Below are 18890 nucleotides of genomic sequence, written 5' to 3'. Positions count from 1 at the left end.
GTGATGGTTAGATTGATCTGCCCAAGTGGCATGGCCTACTTTCTAGGCATGATGCCATGGAAAAGGCGCTCCGGTCAGTCGGACACGCGATCGGTTGATGCCCATGGCGTCAAGCGTTTCGGCGTACATGATGTTGAGGCCACTGCCTCCATCCATCAGTACCTTGGTGAGCCACTTCGTGTCGATGATCAGGTCAACCATGAGCGGGTATCTCCTTGGTTGTGGGACACTCTCTAGGTGGTTGGTCCGATCAACGGTTATGGCAGACTCCGACCATCGAAGAAAGATAGGCGCGCTAATTCGACCGTATAAACCTCGCGGCGTGTGAGCTTCTGGCGGCGCTTGAAGTCATAGGCTGTCGACCCTCCAAAGATCATGAGGCAGCCATCTAGTGTCGGAAAGCCACCATCCCTCCCCTCAGCATCATCCATGGTCAGCTCGGGGTCCTTCCCATGCCCTCCCTTGTTTAAGCCTCTGGACAAGAACCACTTAATGAGGCCGTAGTCCTTGTATAGATGCTTGATGGGGAAGGAATGGTTTGGGCATGGTCCTTGGAGTAGCTTCTCAAAGTGGTTCGGGGTACCTTCCATGGGCTTCTGTCCCTCTTACGGTCAGTCATGGCCACGAACAAGCCCTCACGCTGCTACTTGTTCTTCTTCTTGATAGGATGGTTGGAGGCGCCTTCACTGGTGTCCTCGTCCCGCTTTGCCTTGCCTTTGAGGCGGTCGAAGATTGCTCCGACCACCTCGTTGCCCGAGGCGTAGCTGGTGGCGATGTCAAGGAGCTCCTTGGTGGTTCGCGGGCCCTTATGTCCCAGCTTGTGAACCAGGGACTCGCATGTGGTCCCAGACAGGAAAGCTCCTATAACATCGGTGTTGTCGACATTAGGCAGCTTGTTGCACTTCCAGGAGAAGCGCCGGATGTACCCATAGAGGGTTTCTCTAGCCTTCTGTCGGCAGTTTTTGAGATCCCATAGGTTCCCAAGATGCTTGTACGTGCCCTAGAAGTTCCCCACCAAGATCTCTTTCAGGTCCGCCCAACTTTGGATTCTGTTGGGCGGAAGGTGTTCCAACCATATTCATGCCGAATCGGCCAGGAACAATGGAAGGTTGTGGATAATGAAGTCATCATTATCTGCTCCACCGGCTTGGCAAGCAAGCTGATAATCCTCAAGCCATAGTACGGGGTGTGTTTCCCTAGAGTATTTTAGGATGTTGGTTAGTGGTTGATACCGTGGTGGGAAGGCGGCGTTGAGGATGTGTCGGCCGAAGGCCTGAGGTCCCGATAGGATGGGGCTCGGGCTTCGGTCCTTGCCACTATCGTAGTGTCCACCACGACGAGGGTGGTATGTCTACGGGCATCGAGGGTGTCGCGCGTGTCACGGTTGCGGCTAAGATGCTCATGCACCAGGACCGCGGTGCACAGCCTTCCGCCTTGTGGCGCCTGGTGGACTGATGCTTCCTTGTCGGGTCGCTCCGAGGGCATGCGCTGGCTGGCATCAACCTCGCGTCGTCGAGACAACGAGCTTTTGGCTTGCTGCGCCGCTGCACGCTTGAGTAGCATGCGAATCTCGCGATGGGCCCGATGATCCTCAGGCATCACGGGCCTCAAAAGCCGATGGAGTAAGGCCGCCACAACAGCGATGTTCTGGCTTGCCCGGGCGAAGTGTTGGAGGGCTTCATCATCCTCGATGATCCTACAGTTCACGTCGCGGGCCATGGCACGCATGCGCCCACCGTGTCCATGGCGCTCGATCTCTTGATCAAGCTCTGCGCACTCCTGCTCAAGATGGAGTCATGCTTCCTCGAGCTTTCGGTGCTGGGCCTTCAGCTGCTCCATCTACAAGTGGGGTGGAGCCCTTGTATCCCCCTCGACCTCGTCGTCGAGGTCGTTTGTCGGGGTACCCTCCTCCTCGTGGATGCTTTTGACATGTCCCTCGGGGGTACCTGCCATAAAACATTCATGAGCGGGGTGATGGCTCCCCCTGCTAGAGTCAGAGGCGGAGGGCAACTCCATTTCTTCCGCGAGGAGGTCATGGAAAGACTCCACGACATATTCGGTCATCCCTATGAACTTGGCATTCATGGGGAAAGGAGGCGCGCGTTGAGCCACAAGGTGGCCAACGGTCTCTGTGGCATTGCAGAGACCGAACAGGAGCGCTGTCAGGGTGCTCCAGATGGGGTATTCCGGAGAGAGCGGCTGCCCTCTAGCAAGCTACGCCATGACGTTGGCGAACGAGAAGGTGAGGTGGCGCAGGTCCTCTCAGGATGGACGGGGTCCTAGTAAGGCACCGAGCTGACGCTCTAACCTCACATAGTCGAAGTCGAGGGGCTGGTCGCTTTTGAGGGCACAGACCTCTAGCATGTGCAGCTGTAGCTCCTCAAGTGCCTCAGCGATCGTGTCGAGGCCAGTGGAGTGGAGACGTCGGATGGCGACGGGAGCCATCGCCAACTCTCCCTCTGTCGTGACGATAAAGTCCAGGTCCACGAAACGCACGTGCGCGCCCGAGACCCAGCTAAGGTTGTGACTAGCCATCTGAGGCCTGGTGTGGATGTCAAGACATGCAAAAGTCTCCTACCTAGCGTGCCAACTATCGGTGTTTCAAGTTGCCATCGACTAGTAAATTTCTAATATTACGCGTCTGGCTCGGATGGTGTACTAAGAGGACACAAGGTTTATACTGGTTCGGGCAGAATATCTCTACATCCAGTTTGTTGCTGCTGCTCATGTTACTAGCACTGAAAGTTTGTAGTAGGGGTTACAAATGGTCGAGAGAGGGACATGGCCCAAGTCTCTAGTGAGAGGAGCGAACGGGTGCCGAGAGCTCGGTCGCTTTCTGGCTGTGTGCTCGTGTGTTCTGATCGGTTCGAGGTTCGATGGGTTCGAGTCCAAATTGATGCGATGTGTTGTGATGCCCCTTATGGGACACCCTGCTTTCCCTTTTATAGGCCAAGGGAAAGCACGGGTTACACTGGAGGGGAAAAGAGGAGAAATGAGAAGGAGAGGAAGTCCTCCAGGATCGCCGGGTCCTTCTTTTCCTTCACGCGGGTCCCATCGACCCTGTAGACATCAATAGGGATAGCTCCACATCACGACCCTATCTGTCACTAGCGCCATGCACAGGCGTTGTCTCCCGGTCATGGCGCTCCACTTCGTCCTGGCAGACATCGTGGTGAACTGACGCGCCTGTCAGTGCTCATACGAGGGTTAGGCAAAACAACACCGGTATGCCCGACACTGTTCCTAATGTGAATCCCCAGGTATGGCCCGTCATGGGCACGAGTTATATCGGAGTGTGTCGGTCACCTCCCTAATGTCAGAGCTTTGACACAGGCCCATTCGCTTGGACCTAGAGAGGTTGGCGGCGGTATATGTCTTTGTCAGGCGAGATGGATCCCCCGGCCTAGGGGTCGGTCGAGGCGGAGTCCCCCCCAGAGGCCGGGTGAGATAGAGCCTACCCCCAGAGGCTGGGTGAGGCAGAGCCAGGCCTCAGAGGTCGGGCAAGGCGGAATGCAGACCTAAGGTCGAGCGAGGCGGAGCTCGCCCCTAGAGGCCAGGTGAGGCCGAGCACAGACCCAAGGGTCGGGCGAGGCGGAGCCCACCCCCAGAGGCCGGGCGAGGCAGAGCCATCCCTCAGAGGTCAGGCGAGGCAGAGCTCGCGGCCTCGGTGTCGGGCGAGGCGGAGCCCGCCCCTAGAGGTTGGGCAAGGCGGAGTCAGCGACCTCAGTGTCGGGTGAGGCGGAGCCCGCCCTCAGAGGCCGGGCGAGACGGAGCTTGCGCACCTGGGGGTCGGTTGGAGCTGTAGTCGCGCTCTTGACTGCTCGGATGAATCAATGTTGATGGTTATTATCTCCTCCTCTTTGGGTACCCTAGTATTGATCCTCAACAGGGATGAGCTATCCTCAGAAAAACCAATATCACAGACAAGAATGGTTAACCACGTCTCTAATTTGTCACGAGTGATGCGTGCTGTTGACTCATTTTTTATGTGTGCTATTTGGGCATTGTGACTTGTGAGGATTGTCTTGTTCCTATGCAAATCCAAGGATGTTTTCTATGGAACAATGGTTGCACCAAAATTGGATGTCTTTTGCTTTTCTATGATGAAATGATTTAGTCTACCAAATGCATGCCACTGCTTAACTAACAAGGTATATCACTTGTTCTGTTGTTTATTAAAGCCTTCATTTCAGGAAAATATACAAAGGCTACATTTAATATTCTAGACTTCTAAAGTATGTTATAGTAAAATTATATCAACTGTTGTACAATGTTGTGTATTTTTTTTGAGTGATGACCTAAAGAATAAGTTCACCTTGCATCACAAAACTAAGGACCGGGTCTAATTTTCAACCCTTATAAAACCACATATTTTTAGCCAACAATTATTAAAACCATTCACTTATCGACCTTAACTCGAATTTTAAGCGAGACGAGGCGTCCATGTGGTGATGTGGCCAGGGCCAAAATATGTATTATATTTTCATATTTTTAACAAAATTTATTCTTTCATTTGTGGAGCACCTACATCCACAAATATATAACAAAATGTAATTTGACTGTTTAAAATATTGCTTTGTGCTAATTAAACTTATTCACTATGAAGCAAATGAATTTTTAATACTTATGTGTGCATTTTTATAGTTGTTTGCAGTGATATGCTAAATTGATTTTGTAGAACAATGATTCACACGTAGCATTAGCATTATTGAAAACCTAAATCAATTTAGTACAAAATATAATTTGATCATCATGATAAAAAAGGGTTTAGTTTGGTTTTCGACACACTATCTATTTCAGTTTATTTTATGTTTCAGAAGGGTTCAAAATTTCAACGAAAATTCATAAAAAATTTCATGAATTTTGGCAATTTCGGGGGTGACCGAAAGAACAAAAATCAAAATTCGTATTACACTAATACACATACTTTATTGTAAATTATAACTATAGACTCATATTTTTCTATTGTTTATGTTGCAAAATTTCCTACTCAATAGATGTTTTAGAAAATTATATCTTTTGTTGAAGTCTCTAAAAAATTTTATGAAAATTTCATGAACTTCGATAATTTTGGCAGTCGTCCAAAAAAAATACAATTACTAAAACTGAAAACCCTGTCACAAAATACTTTATGTTACTTAGAAAAATTTATTTATATTTCAAGTATTTACTAGAAAGCGAAAGTTTTCTCGAAGTTATTAAGCCATTTTTTGATTCAAATACTAATTAGTGGTTGGCTCAATATTGATCCAAACGAGGCCAAAACTGAAACTTCTTTGCAGCATGGTGAGGAGCATTTTGCGATCATGTAGCGTGTATTTGGTTGCGTTGGGTAAAATACATGCATGGCAGAAACCCACAATATCTTTGGACTTTTCAATTTCCAATATCAAAACGAAGTTAACTGTGTACAACGTATCTTGTCCACATGTTCACATCGAAAGAGTTGAAACATTCCATACGGCACGGCGAAAACATGTACTAGTAGGTGACCGGATTGCCGTCTCGGGTAATCACATCCATCAAGTCCAACCATTCCGTACGTTATGTCCATCAGTGCACGTTCATATACTTCATATTAACATAGGAGGGAAAGACCACTATATAATCCCACGCACCACGAGACTAACCTCAAACCATCAAGCAAATCAGAGCACAGGAAATAAGAAAAACCGAGTGCCAGCCTGCGAGGAGAGCCTGACCATTTTTTTTCCAGGATAGCAAAGATGACCACTGCCGGAACTGTTGCCACCATGGCGATGTTCCTCCTGGTCACGCTCTCTGCTTCCCAAATGGCGTCCTCCCTCCGCCCCCACGCTGGCCTCGGGCTCGGCACATGCCGCCCCAGCGGGTACCTCCCGGGCCGGTCTGGCAATTGTGAGAAGAGCAACGACCCGGACTGCTGCGAGGACGGTAAGATGTACCCGCAGTATCGCTGCTCGCCGCCGGTCACAGCCAGCACCAAGGCAGTGCTGACGCTCAACAGCTTTGAGAAGGGCAAGGACGGCGGCGGCCCGTCAGAGTGCAACAACGCGTACCACAGTGACGAGGAGAAGGTTGTTGCGCTCTCAACGGGATGGTTCAGCAACATGGCTCGCTGCGGGCACCGCATCAAGATCACAGCGAACAGCAACTCCGTGTACGCCAAGGTGGTGGACGAGTGTGACTCCGTGGAAGGCTGTGACGAGGACCACAACTTTGAGCCGCCATGCGACAACAACATCGTCGACGCGTCGCCAGCTGCGTGGGATGCCTTGGGGCTCGATCAGAACGTCGGCATGGTAGACATCACCTGGTCGGAGGAGTGAACATCGGCTGCATGTTTCCTTTGTTGGTGAGAGGTGCCGTGCTGTGTATAAGGAGATAAAGAGATTCGTAGTCCATATTTCAGAGCAGGGTAGTTGGCTCGTGGCTCATTGCCCTATACGTACTGTACTATATCCCATTGTATTGTTGCTTGTATATATATACACTAGGTAGTGTGTCCGTGCGTTGCTACGGGACAACTAAACTTTTGTATTTAAAAACACATAGATCGCACGATAAGATAACAATACTATAAAATTAAATACTAATGTTAAAGTTACAGTTAATCCAAAAAGCAAAGTTTGTGAAATTAACAGTCACGGAGAGCGCGGCGTCACAGGCTTACAAACTCTACTTTATAGACCTTTCCGTGATGCGCCTAATATAATGTTTTATATCGGCAGGAAGAAATCTCCGATATCCATTTCTTTCGTGCGCCAATAGATCTATGAATAACTTCCGTTGCATCTCCATACCATCCTCCGGCCGTGGCGTCATCCGAAGGCTGCATGGGGGCGGCAATGGCGGGGAAAGGAGGGGAAGGGCGGAGGGGAGAAACCGGGAGGGAACGGCGGCGGAGGAGGGAGAGCGAAGTGCGGCGGCCGCAGTGGCGGTGGCGGGGGAAGAGGTGGGGTTTTGCGTGGCGGCGAAGTTGGTGGGGGAGCAGGGGCCGGAGCGAGCCAGGGCATGGCAGATTCCAGAGTTCCCATTGGTCGCCCACTTGCTCTCGCCTTGCCTACCCTTTTTTCTAGCTTCATTTTCACACACACAAAAATAGTATGGTTCTTTTTAAAAAAATCACAAACAATTCTGCTATTTCTCCGCTAATAAAAAGATCCGTTTCTCTGCTAATAAAAACAATTCAAATACATGATAATAATACAGCAACGACAACCAAACAAGCCTATGTTATCCGTATGCTCAAGGATGCATGCATCACGTATGGTTAAACCCGAGTCAATACTAAATAATGCCTCCAGAAAGTCATGACAAAGCAGTGGCGCTTTCAGAGAGCTCCAGAAAATCCGGGGGCGACATTGGCGGCATTGCTTCTTCCTGGGCGTCAACCATTTCTAGGATCTTTCTTACGGTTGCCTGCAACTTTTCGTGGCCACCTTCCAGTGTGGACTGACCAGCTGTTTCGTTTAGTTGGATGGCCTCATTTTCAAGACACATGTTTCATGACTTTATTTTTGACTGTGCTTTCGCTGATGTTACTGCATTGGTAAAGACACCGGATTCCCTGAGGCCATGGATGACAGCCTGCAAAGATTGGGCATAAAATGTAGCAGCAATAAGAAACAACTTCCACGAGCTGAAAGCCTACATGATTGAGATCTGGACTAACCATGGGCGTATATATACGTGTTAAGACACCCTTCCTCAAAAGTTTCAAATTGGTGTCTTTATCAGTCCATACAACATGATCTGGACTAACCATGGGCGTATATATACGTGTTAAGACACCCTAAACAAAGGTAGTCAGACCAATGTGATCTCTCTTAATTCAGGCAGTATAGGGAGGAATGGTTGATGCTTGGTACACAGAAGGCTAAGGGTGTTACCAGTTCTTCATCTCCTCCTCAGTCGTTGTTGATGCAATTATAAAGGCCTGCCATGACAGAGTACAAGGGAGGATTCATTAGCTCTCCCAAGTTAGTTATCCAGTTAGCTACCTATGCACAATGATACCTAATAAGAGTCATAGCAGTTTCCTTTCTTTTTTTGGTAAAAAGACAATTATATGGTTCTCTGGCATGGCTGGCTATACATTGTACAATAAAGAATGGACCATGGGAAACATTTATGTGATTAGTATAAGGCACACGAACAAGGTACAATATTGTGCTTGTGCAATGCCCCATCACCCCTGTATCTGATTCAGACATAACTACATCCACTCATCCACTTTCAGTTAAAAATATATATTACATGCATATATTGTGTAAACTGAGATTGTTTCCACCCACGACAGTTTCCACAAGCATTTCCATAGTATAATAAATCATCTAGCCATTTTTCTCCCCATCTCATTCTTTATATCATATCACTTAAATGAAATAAATGTATTATTTCAACGTTTCAGCTAGGAAATAGTTATAATGTTGACAAGGTGGCCTGTACCCATAGGACAACAATAGATGCTATGCAGATACAACAAAGGGAAGAAAAGATAGCTCACCAAATGGTCAAATTCCAAGATAAAACAACGCTTCACATCTTCTTTAGTTGGCTTGCAACCACACCTATCCCTCCTTGAGGTTACGTCTGAGAACTTTGTGTAGGTGTAATGCGGAATAGCAGCCTCCTCCAATTTGATTTCAGTACAAAAGAAATATATAACTAAACCATCGAGTAGAAAGAACTATAGTTTGTTGACTGACCATTTGTTTTAGCAAAAAAAACTCCAAATATTGAGATATCTTACTTTGCAGATTTCATGTAATTATGCCATCTATGAGCACCATTTGGACGCAAATGCTCTTGAACCCTTGCAGACAATTTCTCATTACCATAAGTAAGGAAGTAGTTCGGATTACCACGCGTTGCTTCTTTGTATAGACCAAAGTATGTATCCTTCGGAAGATGATCATATTTTTTCTTAAACATGGAAACCTGCAGGCACAAAACAATATGACTGTATAAATGATGCAAGCTATCAAACACAGACAACAATAATCAGACCATTCCTATTATTTCCTTCAATGCATTAATGAGTAGTTCTGTGCAGTGTTTGCTAAACTATAGTTTTTTCTAGACAGTGAGTCGATATCTGGTTATCTACGGGTCGCACTTTGCTTCTCAAGTAAGCTAGTGGATCATCATTAGCATACAGAGCCATTTTTTTTCCTTTCTTTTGCATACATGTGACAGATAACAGTAGCTTCTATACCTCAGTGAAAGGATCCTTAATGTCATCACGCTCAATGCTGCTCTCCTGGAAAAAAGAAATATATACAATAATCAGATGTGAAGCACATTACCATATTCAAAAACATGTTACTTGTGTGACTCACATAATTGGGGAAGATAACCATGTCAACATTGTCAGGAACATCTAAAAGCAATCGCCTCAGAGAGTACTCTCGGACACCAGCTGGGTGAATCAACTCATCAGTATGAAGGTGAATGATCCAATCCATCCCAGTATCCTGTGACAATCAAACAGGGGACATTCACATCAATCTCACGACTAAATACAAGGCCTTTTCAAAGTCAAAATGACAGCTAATAAAATGATTCCATAATTAGCCAAGAACTAAACTAAGAAACTATTTTTAAGAAATCTGAGACAAAATTGAAACATTTATACAGTCATATTGTAGACAAGTAAATTAGCATATTTTCTACAGCCTGCTACTGCTAAGAAGATGGCAAACAATACGAAATCCGGGTGCTCATCAGAGGTGGACCCAGAAAAGCACCCATAATTTTCGCAAAAAAAACAAATATCAGAGTTAGTAGTAGAATTAATGTGTACATAGTCTTGTGATTAGATCAGATCGAAATACAAATTGCCAAATAGATTAAGCTAGGGTTCGTCTGGTTCTCGGCTTGGCACAACAGGAAGGGAGGAGAAAAGGGTGCTTAGTTCAACCATACCGCCGAGGGAGCTCGCGCTATCGGGGGATCTCGTGCCGCTGCTTGGGGGAGCTCGCGTTGCTGCCAAAAATCTTGGGCCACCGTTTGGGGGACCTCGCACCGTTGCCGGGGGATCTCACGACACCGCTTGGGGAGCTCATGCCGCCGGTGTCGGGGTGCTCATAGAAGCCCGACAGAGCTCGGGTGCTATGGGCATGGCGCGGTGGCTCCAAGCACGGTAGGGAACGACAACGGCCCAGCTCTATGTGCAGTGGAAGTGGTGGCTTGGACGACCGTTGGGGTCGCTGGATCGGGGAGGACGCGCGCCGGCCGCCAGACATCGGAGACCGGGCTCGCTCGCGCTGATGCACCACCCACGGGGGTGTCGCTGCCCTGCGCTCGCCGCCGTGAGACTCGAGAGAGAGGGAGGGGTGGACATCCGGGGAGAAGAAGGGAAGGAGCAACTGCGACTGCGGGCGTGGGCGGGAGTGGCCACATGAGGGGCGAGGGCGACAGTGGTGCGGGGATGGGGATGGGAAGCGACACGCGCCGTGGTGGCCCGTGGGATCCAGCGGGTCGCACGGTGGGTGGGGGCGTGATTGCGGCGTTTTAGCGATTTGCGCGTGGACAGGGGCAGGGATCGCAGGCGTGGGCAGACGGACAAACCGAAACAAATGTCGTACCAAAAAAATGTCTATTCTTTGTTCTTTTTAGTTGTAGGATATATATATATATATATGGAATAAAAGGTGTCATTCATCTTCTAAATCAGTCTATCTAATCTAGCTAGAAGGAATTGGAATGATAGTAAATTATGTTGCTTTTGTACTAATGTTCAAACCATTCATCACCTCTTCTTTGAATTTTACCATGCTAGATTTTTGTGGCATGCTTTACATATTGTGTTTGTAGTGCCTCCTTTGAGTGTGGAACGGCAACTCCAAGTATGCCAAGGTTGTTTATTCAATAGTCGAATTGAGCGTAGCTCAGCTGGATGGGATCCTTGTGGTGAAACCTGCTCACCCGGATTTAAGTCCCCGACTTGACACAGGTGCTCGTATTTTTCTAGATTTTTCTAGGATTTAATGGCGCTATTTTTTAGAAGTAGGCGAAGTGCCCGTCGATAGCGAGGCGCCTATGGTGACTTCGTCAATCTCAAGATTTGCCGGTCCAACTCAATTCTTTGAAGGTGCTTGTAAGGAAAATGGACCCTAGGCCCATTTACTTTGGATTTTGGTGTTTGATGACCAACACAACTAAATTGGACTAATGAATTTGCAAGTGTTTGTTTTGTAGTTCAATAGGGTGCAAGACGTGACTTGGACAAAGTCAACTCCTTAAGCAAGACCTTAGGAGCACAAGAGAAGACCCAAGATATCAAGCAAAGTCCAAGCATGAAGATAGGAACCAAGTCGTACGCAAGATCACGATGAAATGGGCTCACAGAGGTGACCGGACGCTGGACCGGACGCTGGAAGAAAGTGACCGGACGCTCCGATCAGTGGCTCAGCAACAGAAGGCGTCAGCAACAGCGACCAGACGCTGAACAAGTAAATCGACTGGACGCATCGATGACACTGTTCATCAGCCTAGCAACACACTCAGCATGGACCGAACGCTGGTGGCAAACCGACCGGTCGTATGACAACAGCGTCCGATCGAGTATAGAGAGGTTCCAGAGAGGCGAACTTACGACCGGACGCGTCCGGTGGCATGTGACCGGACGCTGCCAGCGTCCGATTAGTTGTTCGTGGCTCCAACGATCGGGACGACCGGACGCATCCGATCAGGACGACTCCAACGTCCGGTCAGTAGCAGAAAAGCGGGATTTCATCCCCAATGGCTACTTTCTCAGTGGGGCTTATAAATACAACCCCCAACCAGCCATTTGGAGTGTGTGGAGCTGAGGAAACATACCAAGGGTGTTGATACACCATTTTAGTGATCTCCACTTGCATAGTGCTTAGTGTTTTATTAGGTGATTAGTGTAGGTGCTTTGCGAAGTGCTTAGGTTGATTAGACCACCACTTATGCGCTTGCTCTAGGTTTAGGCCTAGTGTTTAGTGAGATTTGCATACCTCTTGCCACTCGGTGCTTGCGAGCACCAGTTTTTGTACATCGGAGGGGCTTGTAGTCTTGCGAGATCACACCAACCACGTTTGTGGTGTGGCCGCCACCATGTACTAGAGGGAACAAGGCCCGCGGTGTTTCAGCCAGAAACTTGATAGTGAAGATGGCGGGGAGCATCCGGGAGAGGCTTGTCGAAAGGCACGTCGGAGACCCACTTGCGCGTGGGGAAGGCCCGAGGCTATCCACGGAGTTACCCGACCGGGAGCTTGGCCCTTGCGAGGGGTTCCTTGCGAGGGGCTCCAACGAGGACTAGGGGGAAGCTTGCACGCTTCTCGATATCCCGATAAAAATACCGGAGTCGTCGATGGAAGTTTGCATATCTCTACCTTGCTCTTTAGCTTTCGCATTTACATTGATTATATTGCTCCTTTTGCGGTAGAGATAGCAACACACTAGCAAAATCGTAGTTGCACATTTAGATAGTTTATCTTTTGCATAGGTTTTGCTAGGTTTAGAAAAAGAGGCCATAGTTTCAGAGTTAGATAATTAATTAGCCTAATTCAACCCCCCTCTTAGGCGTCACGGTCCCCTTCAATTTGTATCAAAGCCGGTTGGCTCAATTTAGACCTTTGGCTTAACCGCCATTGAGCCGACACTATTTAGAGTGGTTGGGATGGATACCTCTAGGCCATCGCATTTTGACGGCACTAACTTCCCATACTATAGAGCTAGAATGGCTTGCTACCTTGAGGTGGTTGATTTGGGCGTTTGGAGAGTCAATTGTGACGGGATGAAACCCTTCAAGAATCACGATAAACCTACGAAGAGTGATGAAAAGGAAATTCATTTCAATGCTAGAGCAAAAAAATGCTTGTTTGAATCTTTTATCATGGATGTGTTTAACCAAGTGTTCACTTTAAATACGGCACATGAAATTTGGTTAAAACTTCAAGAGCTCCATGACGGCACAAGTAATGTCCGTGAGCAAAAACATTGTCTAGCTAATCAAAATTATGATTCCTTCGAAATGAAAGATGATGAGCTTGTTCGTGATATGTATTCTCGTTTGAATCTAATTATCAATTAGCTCCATTCTATAGGATTAACAAAGCTAGATGATGCGAACATCATGAGGAAGATCATCTCCATGCTACCACAAAAGAAATAAGCAAGCATCATCACCATCCTTCACAATATGGAGGACTTGAGTACCATGACCTCGGCCATAGTCATTGGCAAGATAGTGGCATTTGAAATGTCACGCAAGATGGGTCAAGAAGAAGCCTCTTCATCAAGCAAAGGCAAAGCTCTTGCATGTGGCAAGAAAAAGAAGATGAAGGGCAAGCCAGTTGAGACAAGCTCAAGCTCAAGCTCCTCAAGTGAAGATGAAGAAGAAGAAGAGGATGATGATGATGATGATGATTCAAGTGATGATCAATCTTCCTCCTCCACCTTCGACCTTGATGAAGAATCAATCAAACTAATCAACACGGTAGAGAAGATGATCCAAAAGCTCAACATCAAGGGTGTGCCCATCCAAATTCAAGATCTCATTTTCACCAATCAAAGAAATGAGCAAAGAAAGAGAGGATGCTATGGATGCGGCGAGATAGGGCACTTTGTGGAAGTTTGTCCAAATAAGCCCACACCCAAGACAAAGAAGAAGGCAAGCAAGAAACAAGCCCTCACGTTAATAAGGACATGGGATGCTTCTTCAAGTGAAGAAGAAGACCATCACAAGAGGCGAGGGTGCAAGCACTCATCATCAAGCTCTTCTCGTGTGTGCCTTATGGCACGAGGTAACGAAAGCTCATCCTCTAGTGAGAGTGATAGTGATGATGAAATGCCTTCTTATGAAGAAATTGTGCAACAAAACCTTAATTATGCTAAAGTTTGCACTAGTCAACAAAAAAAGCTCAGGAAAATAAAAGAAAAGTTAGATAGTTCACAAGAAACATACAAAACTTTGCTTGAACAATATGAGAATTTTGCTAATCTTAATGTTCAACTATCTACTAAAATTGAGCAACTTGAGGCTAGTGCAACAACAAATGCATGCACAATCAATGATGAACAACTTGTAAAGAAAAATTAAAAATTAAAAAAAATTAGATAGCTCACAAGATGCTTATAAAAGTTTGCTAGCTAAAATGGAAACCATGTGCAAACATTGTGATGAGCTAACTAATAAAGTTGTTAATCTTGAAGCCATTAGTACAACTCCCACTAAGGCGTCTAAAAGGGAAAGTTCTAACATGTCTAAAAATGATGCCTCTACTTCTTGTAATAATTTATGTTTAGACTCACCTTTGTACAACCAAGTTTGTGTTGATAAAGTTGTTGTAGATACATGCACACAAGAGGTTGCAAAGGAGAATGAGCAACTCAAGCAAGAAGTAGCTCGCCTCACCAAGGACTTGACTCAAGTGAAAGGCAAGGCGAAGCAAGCCCAACTTCATCAAGATAACACCATCAAGAGAGTGAAGAAGCTTGATGAAGGACAAACCGTGGTTTGCTATGTGTGCTACAAGGAAGGTCACAAGTCCTATGAGTGCAAGGTGAAGAATGGGGGAGGAGCAAAGAAGAAAGAGAAGAGCCAAACAAGCAAGCTCTCCAACACCTACACCAACAAGGTGGACAAGAAGGCCTCCACACCATACTTGCTAAAGAAGAAGAAAAATGACAAGGTGGTGGCCATCAAGGTAAACAAGCAAGCCAACAATGGGGTCAAATGCTTTTGGGTGCCAAAGGAAATCATCTCCAATATGAAGAGCACCAAGAAGGTTTGGATCTCGAAAGGGAAGTGAGAAGTCCAATAGACGTCGGGGAATTTGGAGACTTGGCAAAGTTTGGATGCATTTCATGGGATGCATCATGATGGACAAAATCATTGCCAAGTGGGTTAGTTAATACTATGGACCCAAATTCCCCTTCCCATGTTAGGTAACTAGATTAAATTTACTTCAATTGGTATTAGATTTAAATTTTCCTACAATTGGTATCTTTTAGCATCTAGTTACTCTTTATGCCTAGGTTTGCATTTGCATTCTTATATATTTTGTCATGCATACACTAGGTATTTCATATGGTAGGATTGCTCAGTTTCATTCTTATTCCTTGGAGCAATCCTACATGGTTTAAAATTGTTTAGGAGCACGGCACATAGCTTGTCCTTCAATTGTTCATCTAATATGTGCCAAAGTCTAAATTGTAGATAATTTCTCCCAAATATCGCCTTCGAAAATGACTCTTACATTCATGTGATGTCATCTTTCAAGTGGTATTTTTTATTCTAAAATCAATGTGCTTGTTTCCTACAAGTATTCCATAGTTGTGTGCACAAATTTAGGGGGAGATTACTCTACAAGTTGGATGCTTTGAGACTAACACCTTTTCAAGCTTATCATGTGTGTAGTAGTCTCATTGCAAGGAAAATGGAGTCCCCAGAGTTAAGCATCATACTTCAAATATCCACCACCGATTGCAAGTGGTAGAAATCAAATTGATTTCTACATGTGGTATTTCTAAACCAATATCATCATGTTGATTTCATTTTGATATTTATATGCTTTCTCCGTGCATTATATAGATTAAATTCCCTGGTGCAATACTTTGCCAATTATGCATATGCTTTGCCTTCTATCATATGTATGCATATATTTAGGGGGAGCTTAGTCTATATAATGTGAGAGTCAAATTTTGTGATCTACTTCACTCTACACTCAAAGGATCACAAAGTTTGACCCTCCCTTGTGCTACTAATGTCTTCCTTTTTGGTGTTTGATTCCAAAGGGGGAGAATTTAGAGGACCAAAAGCAAGCATTAATAAGTAGGACCAAAAGCTAGATCATTTACAAGTGGTAATGGTCTACAAGTGGTGTCTACAAGTGATGATGGTCCAAGAAAGGGAGGATAGTGGATTATGGATTAGCCTATGTAATGGGGAGAATTTGTAGGAAGCAAGGCTTAAATCCATAATACCACATGGGGACATTTGCAAGGATAAGATAAGTTTTTATGTAGTCTTACAAGTAGTATCTTTAAGCATCATATAATCTTGCCCCTTGCATTGCATCCTAGCAAGTAGCTTTTAAATTTCAAAATTCTATTATTTGCTTGCTTTAGTCGTGTTGTCATCAATCACCAAAAAGGGGGAGATTGTAAGGAAAATGGACCCTATGCCCATTTACTTTAGATTTTGGTGTTTAATGACCAACACAACTAAATTGGACTAATCAATTTGCAAGTGTTTGTTTTGTAGTTCAATAGGGTGCAAGACATGACTTGGACAAAGGCGACATGATGATCCGATGATCAACACCTTAAGCAAGACCTTAGGAGCACAAGAGAAAACCCAAGATATCAAGCAAAGTCCAAGCATGAAGATAGAAACCAAGCCGTACGCAAGATCGCGAAGAAACAAGCTCACAGAGGTGACCGGACGCTGGAAGAAAGTGACCGGACGCTCCGATCAGTGGCTCGGCAACAGCAGGCGTCAGCAGCAGCGACCGGACGCTGAACAAGTAAATCGACCGGATGCACCAATGGCACTGTTCATCAGCCCGGCAACACACTCACCATGGACCGAACGCTGGCGGCAAACTGACCGGACGTAGGATAGCAGTGTCCGATCGAGTACAGAGAGGTTCTAGGGAGGCGAACTTGTGACCAGACATGTCCGGTGGCATGTGACCGGACGCTGCCAGCGTCCGATTAGTTGTTCGTGGCTCCAACGATCGGGACGACCGGACGCATCCGATCAGGACGACTCCAACGTCCGGTCAGTAGCAGAAAAGCGGGATTTCATCCCCAATGGCTACTTTCTCAGTGGGGCTTATAAATACAACCCCCAACCAGCCATTTGGAGTGTGTGGAGCTGAGGAAACATACCAAGGGTGTTGATACACCATTTTAGTGATCTCCACTTGCATAGTGCTTAGTGTTTTATTAGGTGATTAGTGTAGGTGCTTTGCGAAGTGCTTAGGTTGATTAGACCACCACTTATGCGCTTGCTCTAGGTTTAGGCCTAGTGTTTAGTGAGGTTTGCATACCTCTTACCACTCGGTGCTTGCGAGCACCAATTGTTGTGCATCGGAGGGGCCTGTAGTCTTACGAGATCACACCAACCGCGTTTGTGGTGTGGCCGCCACTGTGTAACGGAGGGAACAAGGCCCGCGGCGTTTCGGCCGGAAACTTGATAGTGAAGACGGCGGGGAGCATCCGGGAGAGGCTTACCGGAAGGCACGTCGGAGACCCACTTGCGCGTGGGGAAGGCCCGAGGCTATCCACGGAGTTACCCGACCAGGAGCTTGGCCCTTGCGAGGGATTCCTTGCGAGGGGCTCCAACGAGGACTAGGAGGAAGCTTGCGCGCTTCTCGATACCTCGGTAAAAATACCGGAGTTGTCGACGGAAGTTTGCATATCTCTACCTTGCTCTTTAGCTTTCGCATTTATATTGATTATATTGCTCTTTTTGCGGTAGAGATAGCAACACATTAGCAAAACCATAGTTGCACATTTAGATAGTTTATCTTTTGCATAGGTTTTGCTAGGTTTAAAAAAGAGGCCATAGTTTCGGAGTTAGATAATTAAGTTGCCTAATTCACCCCCCTCATAGACATCACGGTCCCCTTCAGTGCTTATAGGGGTAGTATGTGCGTGCGGTGTGTTTATACAAGTGGGTGTGCGCTCGTGTAGGTGAGCATTTGCTTCTGTAATTGGGTCTCGCAAAAAAAGGTTGTTTATTCAATAGAGATGGCGTAAACAAGGATGCGATAAGTACATTCTCTACTGGTGACTGGTGCTGCAGGATTTTGTTGGTCTATATGGCTAACAAGGAATGATGGAGTTTTTCATAAATCTCAACCTAAAAAGTATTTGTAGGTTAGGTCCGATATTGGGCCCAATTGCAGCATAGTGAAGAGAGAAAATATTTATTATATTTTCATATTTTTAACAAAATTTATTCTTTCATTTGTGGAGCACCTACATCCACAAATATATAACAAAATGTAATTTGACTGTTTAAAATATTGCTATGTGCTAATTAAACTTATTCACTATGAAGCAAATGAATTTTTAATACTTATGTGTGCATTTTTATAGTTGTTTGCAGTGATATGCTAAATTGATTTTGTAGAACAATGATTCACACGTAGCATTATTGAAAACCTAAATCAATTTAGTACAAAATATAATTTGATCATCATGATAAAAAAAGGGTTTAGTTTGGTTTTCGACACACTATCTATTTCAGTTTATTTTATGTTTCAGAAGGGTTCAAAATTTCAACGAAAATTCGTCAAAAATTTTATGAATTTTGGTAATTTCGGGGGTGCCCCAAAGAACAAAAATCAAAATTCGTATTACACTAGTACACATGCTTTATTGTAAATTATAACTATAGACTCATATTTTTCTATTGTTTATGTTGCAAAATTTCCTACTCAATAGATGTGGAGACATAAATTATGCTAAAATTTTGTTTATAGCTAAAAATTTTAGGAAATTATATCTTTTGTTGAAGTCTCTAAAAAATTTTATGAAAATTTCATTAACTTCGATAATTTTGGCAGTCGTCCAAAAAAATTCAAATACTGAAACTGAAAACCCTGTCACATAATACTTTATGTTACTTAGAAAAATTTATTTATGTTTCAAGTATTTACTAGAAAGCGAAAGTTTTCTCAAAGTTATTAAGCCATTTTTTGATTCAAATACTAATTAGTGGTTGGCTCAATATTGATCCAAACGAGGCCAAAACTGAAACTACTTTGCAGCATGGTGAGGAGCATTTTGCGATCATGTAGCGTGTATTTGGTTGAGTTGGGTAAAATACATGCATGGCAGAAACCCACAATATCTTTGGACTTTTCAATTTCCAATATCAAAATGAAGTTAACTGTGTACAACGTATCTTGTCCACATGTTCA

The 18890-nt window shown here is 45.3% G+C and overlaps 1 protein-coding gene and 1 pseudogene across 1 annotated transcript; one reads left to right on the top strand and one right to left on the bottom strand.

Annotated features, from left to right (window-relative positions):
• The first annotated feature begins 5730 nt into the window (after positions 1–5730).
• On the top strand, positions 5731–6308 carry LOC136530684 (putative ripening-related protein 5). Its single transcript, XM_066523403.1, has one exon. It carries the CDS (start codon positions 5754–5756, stop codon positions 6306–6308), a length of 555 nt encoding a protein of 184 aa, XP_066379500.1. The 5' UTR covers positions 5731–5753.
• Positions 6309–7224: 916 nt separating this feature from the next.
• LOC136530685 (glycosyltransferase-like KOBITO 1) lies at positions 7225–9482 on the bottom strand (annotated as a pseudogene).
• Between the last annotated feature and the right edge of the window lie 9408 nt (positions 9483–18890).

Source organism: Miscanthus floridulus, unplaced genomic scaffold (assembly GCF_019320115.1).
Source record: "Miscanthus floridulus cultivar M001 unplaced genomic scaffold, ASM1932011v1 fs_175_1_2, whole genome shotgun sequence".
Classification (NCBI taxonomy): Eukaryota; Viridiplantae; Streptophyta; class Magnoliopsida; order Poales; family Poaceae; genus Miscanthus; species Miscanthus floridulus.
This window is presented reverse-complemented; position numbering and strand designations above follow the sequence as displayed.